Source organism: Daktulosphaira vitifoliae, unplaced genomic scaffold (genome assembly GCF_025091365.1).
Source record: "Daktulosphaira vitifoliae isolate Bord-2020 unplaced genomic scaffold, ASM2509136v1 Scaffold_1, whole genome shotgun sequence".
NCBI lineage: Eukaryota > Metazoa > Arthropoda > Insecta > Hemiptera > Phylloxeridae > Daktulosphaira > Daktulosphaira vitifoliae.
This window is the reverse complement of record NW_026099572.1, coordinates 737,593-744,595: the sequence shown is the minus strand read 5'-3', so window position 1 is coordinate 744,595 and position 7,003 is coordinate 737,593. Positions and strand designations below refer to the sequence as shown.

The 7,003-nt window shown below is 23.4% G+C and overlaps 1 protein-coding gene across 2 annotated transcripts; it reads left to right on the top strand.

Annotated features, from left to right (window-relative positions):
- The first annotated feature begins 45 nt into the window (after positions 1 to 45).
- LOC126895907 (protein stunted-like) lies at positions 46 to 3,402 on the top strand. 2 transcript variants are annotated; one of them, XM_050668238.1, is made up of 4 exons: positions 46 to 234; positions 1,322 to 1,452; positions 1,510 to 1,544; positions 3,265 to 3,402. In XM_050668238.1, the coding sequence occupies exons 1-3, from the start codon at positions 206 to 208 to the stop codon at positions 1,521 to 1,523; spliced, it is 174 nt and encodes a 57-aa protein (XP_050524195.1). In that variant the 5' UTR covers positions 46 to 205; the 3' UTR covers positions 1,524 to 1,544; positions 3,265 to 3,402. The 2 variants fall into 2 exon arrangements, with proteins under 2 accessions (XP_050524195.1, XP_050524194.1); XM_050668237.1 differs by lacking the exon at positions 1,510 to 1,544 and having other exon boundaries at positions 47 to 234.
- Positions 3,403 to 7,003: the final 3,601 nt, after the last annotated feature.

The window sequence follows — 7,003 nt, the reverse complement described above, 5'->3', positions numbered from 1 at the left end:
TATTTTTCAAATATAAATGCACTGTTTGAAGGTGATCATTTCAGCATTTTCATCTGTCCGTAAAATCATTGCTTGAGAACATACTTGATTGTGTTTTACATTTTTGTTAATTGATTTTTTAAAATTTTTACGGAGTGTTAACCATCTAATTGAAAGATATACTTTTGATTAAAAAAAAAACAAATAAATAGCTTAACAAACAAAAATGAGTTACTGGAGAGCAGCCGGACTAAAGTAATATTATTGAATTTATTACTTATATAAATATATTTGAATAACCTAGAATATTGATAAAATAAATTTAGTTAAGAAATATTGAAACCGAAGAATTTATTGTCCAACAATCATATATTCATATATATTTTTTAATTTTTATTATAATTGCATTACTTTTACTCTTTATTCACAAAACATTAATGTTTTATTAAATAATCTGTTTATAAACTTATTCATCCTACATTTCTTACGTTATTTTTGCCATCATACATATATAAAAACATCTTATTAGTGTTTAGAATCTTTTTTTTCTAAGTATATATTTTTCTGAATTTATCAATAAAAAGATTGCCATGTTCATCTCTTATACTCAGTAAATGTTAACTTTGTTTTTTCAAATGACAACATATATAGTTTATCAGATTATTGAATAAATAATGAACTAATTAAGAGAATAAATGGTTGATAGCAAGTTTTGAACTAGATCTTGGAAGTTATTTACCATTTTTATACTTTGGCAGAAGGGAGAGTAAGGCTGATAATGTGTAGTAATAAAAATAATAACACTATCATCTTATTTCCAGCCATCTCAATAAAATGTTATGGACTTCCAAAATCTTTATCGAATAATTCTTATTGACCAGTATTTTTCTTAATTAGATCATTATCTATTAAATGAGCTAGTTAATTATGTGGTTTTTATTTAAAAAATTATAGTTGACAACACTTATAAGGATTAAGGAATGAACATAAAAAAATTTTTATGATTCATGATAAGTGAATTACTTTGTATATATTTTATTATGAATAAACTAAAACAAAATACATAATATATATATATATGAATAAAAGAATAATAATTTATTTAATATTTCGAATTGATTTATTTTTAAACAAAAAAAATTATTTATTAATAATTCAATTTAGTTTAATTTGTTATGTACCCAAAAATATCAAAATTTTTTATTTAATGGAAAAGTAAAACTATTGAGATAAGACTTGTTTATAACTTAATCTAGTGTCTAAACATAGTAAAATTAATATAACTATATAAGTTCACACATTTAAAATTATTAAGGCTAAGTTGTGTGTATAATGATTTTAGCTATGTGAACTACTCTAACATAGCAGCTAAAGTTGTTAGAAGGGTATTAAAAAGTGATCTCCAAGCAAGTGCATGTAAACGCGATGAGTCACATGTTAAATTCACGCCATGGATCAAAGGAAAGCCAGCCAGTTAGTATTTAAGTTAATTTAAATAAATATTATACAGTAAAAATTAAAAATTTTCAGATGAAAAAGCATAATCTATTATAGACAATTTTTTAGTAAGTGGGGTTTTTTATAATTAAAATGATTGGTTTTATGCATGACTTATAACTATTTTTGCCTTAACTGTATCAAATCTTTCTTTACATATGAAACAAATATGTTTTCATTACATTTTATTTGTTATCAAAAAACTTTAAGAAAATATTTTTCATTCAAATCTTATATTTATTTTATCAATTATGTTAGTATTATACAAATTTTATTCTTCTTTTCCTTATCTTTACCCCAACTTTTTGGGGTCGGCCACCCTTATCTTAAACTTCCCCTTGACATAATCTTCCACGTCATCTACGCACACATCAGCCATCCTCACATTATACAATTTGATTAAAAATTTTAAATAAAATATAGTTTGTTAAAGCAAGTCCTACTTTATTTTTATTTATTAGAGAAATAGTTAATTATTAGTAATGATTCTTTAATCATTATAATATTTAAAAAGTTAAAAAATTTAATTCTATTTAAAGTAAAATTTTATATGTTGGCTTTAAGTTATATTTGCCTAAAATCTGAGACAACACTAGTTCTATCGTTTTAATATTTTCATAAATTAATAGTTTTGTTTTTCATTTTATATTAAATTATATTATTATATAATAGTCATTTAATTTACCTATGAATCCAATATATGTACACTATTTTTTTCCATAAAATTTTTTTATAAAAATATAAGCATGTTTAATACAATAATTCATAACTTTAAAAAAGTTTTTAAAAGTTTTGCTAATTATTTTAGTATATTGTTTTGTTATTTAATGGTAGTATTATTTTTAACTATAATCTGCTATGACTAATGTATTTTTGAATTTCTAAACCTGACTTGGTAGCAAATATAAGCATGGTAAAATATTTTTATCCTAAATAAACTATTTATAATGTTGGTTATGTTGTATATATATTTTAAATTATTATACTAGAATCATAGCTCACAAACATGCAATATAAAAGTTTCCAAAAAAATGGTAAAGTTGACCATTTTAAATAAAATAAATAAATGAATAATAAAGATTAATAATAAGAGTAGTCTTTGAGGGGTCCACAAGCTTAATAATCTTAGAAATCTTCAGCAAAGCCATTGCTTCTGATGCTCCTACAATTTTTGGTGTATTGTAAAGGAGTTTTCTAAAAAATAATAAGTTATATTTATTTATTAACATAAAAATAAATATTAGAATATTAATATATTTAATTTAATTTATTCAATACTCAAATGTAATGCACAAAAAACATAACAGTAATTTAGTAATGATAAAAAAAAAATAATATTGACAACATTTCTCATTACATTTACATAAAAAACTATTTGATTTTTTTTTTTTAATTATTAATGTCAAATTAAAATTAAAATAAACAGTTATTATATTATTTTAATCAAAAATTGTTTAATTAATCTAAAAAATAATGTAACAAAACATTTTCAACAATTATTATAGATTTATTACTCAACCTGTATGTCAATTTTTATTATAAAGTATAATTTTCATAATTATAAATACAAAATTATTAAAATTATTGAATTTGCAATAAACTTATGACTAAAAGTTAAATTAAATTTTCTTAAAAAAAAAAAAAAATGACTTGTAAAAACTTTGTTTATAATTGTATTGTAGTTAAATTAATTCTGTTCTAATTTTAATCAAGCTGTTTATAGGCCAAATTATTTTTAAATATTTAATGTTTGTATATATATATATATATATTTTTTTTTTTTTTCAGAAACCAGCCAATAATATATTATAATAAATGTGGTCAATAGTTTCTTTTTATTCTTTTGGTTTTTAGAATGTTCAATCACAAGTCAATGTACACATAATATAAAATATTTATAAAAAATATACATAATAACTGTAGTGATATAGCATATTTTTTATAAATTTAAGAAAATGACAAGTCAATAATAATTTTTTGAAACAAGTATTTAAGAAAATCTTACTATTTTCAATAATGTACTAAGTTGAAGATGTAGATTTTACTATTTTTATCATTGGACCTGTCTTTATCATACCTCTCCTCCCATCTAGGATATAAATATAAATAACTTCCAAAGTACAGGATTTTGGGAGATTGAGCCAGGTTTTTTATCACTAGTTCAAAGAGTTGTTGACCAGTAATTTTCTTAAATAAATTATAATATAATGAGTAAGCTAGTTAAATATCTATGTGTTGCCATTAAAAATAAGAAAAAAATATTTATAAAATACTGAATAATTTATAAATTGAGTATTAAAATTTAGTACTCTATATGTAATGATTTAGAACTCAAAATAGGTGATAATTTTGTCAATATCTTCAACTACATACGAATTGTAGTAATTTCATGTATCTTTGAAAAAAGTAGGTCAAGTTAGAGCAGAGAAAATAAATGATAGTCACAAAAAAATATCTTCTCAATTTTGCATCGAAGCTAAAACTTAAAATATAGTAATTTAATATGAATAAAAAATTTCTTTTCGCGAGTAGCGACTAAAATGATGGGATACTTGANTTTAATATGAATAAAAAATTTCTTTTCGCGAGTAGCGACTAAAATGACGGGATACTTGATCTTTATTGAAGTTATTGAATCTAAATGAGAGAAAAATCTAAGCAGTTGAAAATTTATTCTAACTTAAAAAGAATTAAGAAAAAATGCAATTTTTGAGGGTAATGTCTTAGACTATATACGATTTGGGATCTTTTGACGTATTGTTCATCAAAATCGGTCCAACGAGAGCTGAGATTGAGCGTTCACAGACACAAAAAAAAAAAGTAAAATTAATACCTTCTCAGCTAAAATGAGACGATAAAAACTTCGACATTATCGATAGTTTGATTATGCATCGAAAGTTATATTATATTTTGATTGTATTATTAGTAATAAGGCGCATCAATCGTATATTTTGCAACGTCAGGGTCACGTGGCTACAGAAACACTAAATTATTAAATTAATTATATTATTATTAATAATATTGTAAAATTTTAATTAAAATGTTTTATTAAATTAAAATTTATTTGCTACTATAGTTATTATACAATAATATACATTTTGCTTATTATTTTCTGATACAATGTCTCACATTTGACAAATGTTATTAATACTCGAATGATAATAATCATTCATTAAGTAACATAAAATTAATAGTTTTTAATATAAATGTACATTTTTAAAAAAGTTTTCTCTATTGTTAGAATATATATTTATCTTTGAGAATTTTATTTTTTAATTATCCAATAATTACAAAATATTTTCATCAAATCAAAAAACTGTTAGTNCCAATAATTAAAAAATATTTTCATCAAATCAAAAAACTGTTAGTTAACTGTTTTTTCAATTAATCCACAAAATTTTATCTAACCGTGACTTATTTTTTAATATCTAAGAGATCCATTTGAAAACTAATTTTTTTATAACAAATATGTGCTGTAAAAATTGTCATGTGCAATTTTATTAGTGATTAATACCTAAGTGTGTATTATTAAAAAATAATGACTAATATAAACATAAAATTGTTAATATTTGTACAATATAAAATTGGGTGTTCTATGTCCAATTTGATAATATGGATAAGTGTCTTGTGGAAGAGTTAAAATAATATCTTATTATTTGTTCGGATGCTGAACCCATAAACTGAAAATCCTTGAGGTCTATCCAATAATTTTGGATCTAGTGCAATAGGACCTCAAGGTTAAAAAAGAAATTTCATCTATGTGTTCCTCATCATTCTTGGGGATGACTGGATTTTTTCCTGTGCTGCATTAGGATATCTAAGTATAAAAAAATCACAGTATATCTAACTTCAATGGAGTAATTGTTAAATACACTTTTTTTAGTCTTATTACTTTCTGGAAATTTCTTCCAATAGGTTTGTGTTGACTCAGTGGATTATGATTAATTTTTCTTTCAGGAATTTTAATTGAAAATTAATTACTAAAATTATCTTTAACTTATATTAAAAAAACGGTAGCACAGTGGGTCGAGGCACAGTGTGGACGAGGCATAGATGGAACAAGTATAGATGATATCTGACAGTGATTAAAATCACTATCATAAGAAACGCTTCGATGCAAATCTGTAGATAGTGTTTCCTTTAGAGAAATTGGTGAAATATTTTAAAAGCAACATGAACTCTTATTTCTTTAATTATATCCTGATTAGTAGTTCTTTGATTTTAAAATATAATATATGAATAAATACTAATTATAGTTTTTAAATTTAGTATGAAATTGTGAGGCCAGCTATGATGTATGGTTAATAGTGTTGGGCGGTTGATAAGAAAGTAGAGCAGAGAATAAGTGTAGCAGAGATGAGAATGCTTAGTTGGATGAGTGGAGTGACTAGAGAAGATAGGATAAGGAACGAGCATATAAGAGGAAGTATAGGTGTTGCGTCAATCGTGGATAAGATGACAGAAAATAGACTTAGATTGTTTAGTCATGGTATGAGGAAAGAAGAATCGAAAGCTGTAAGAACAGTTATAGAAATGAATGTTGAAGGAAGAAGAGATAGAGGAAGACCAAAAAAGAGATGGAGGGATGCTATTGAATGCGATTTGAGGACAGCTGATGTGAGCGTAGAAGATGTGGGAGATCGTGTCAAGTGGAATCTTAGGATAAGGGTGCCCGACCCCAAGTAGTTGGGATTAAGGCAAAGAAAAAGAAAAATATTACCAGATATTCCGGTGGCAATTGACATAATATGATTGTTATTTCGGAATGTACAATTTAGCGTTTAGTTGGGTTTAAATAATATAGCGTCAAATCAATTACCTACTCTATCGGTTGTATCTCAATATACACTACACTTTAATGATACAATAAATAAATAAACTCACACATACACACATATGCATTTATAACATTGTGTCTAATGTAAGTATAACATGATAAAAAGTAACCGTAAAATGAAAAAAATGGAATATAAATTTTATTACTCATATTAAATGTAATGTAACTCGAAAAATATTTGTTTAAATGAAAAAATATAAGATTATATTTTTATTTATAATTGTCTTTTAAACAACTTTTGTGCGAAACTTTTTTTTGTAAGTTAAATATTTTTTTTTGAGAAAATTAAGAAAGCTCATATTTTTGAACTTTTGCGAGGATTTAAAAAAAAAGCTCAATTCCAATCTTGAGGACTATTAGTATGTCATTATACATATTTTAATTCAACTTTTAAAAAAACAAAATTTTTTCCGCAATTTTTCCTTTGTTGACAGGCCTAGATGTCAATTTTAAACTTGTAATTGAGCTAAAAGTTATGGTAATATATTCAATTTATTTTACTATAAACTTTCATAAATCTTTATCAAAAATTTTTCATCAACTTTAAAGAACCAAAAAAATAGGTTAAAATTGAAAATTTGGACTGATTATTTTTAACATATTAAAAATCAAATCAGTAATAATTTGAAAACAAATTTTTTTTTCTTTTAATTATTATTTTATATATATAATTAGTAATAATATAAAAAA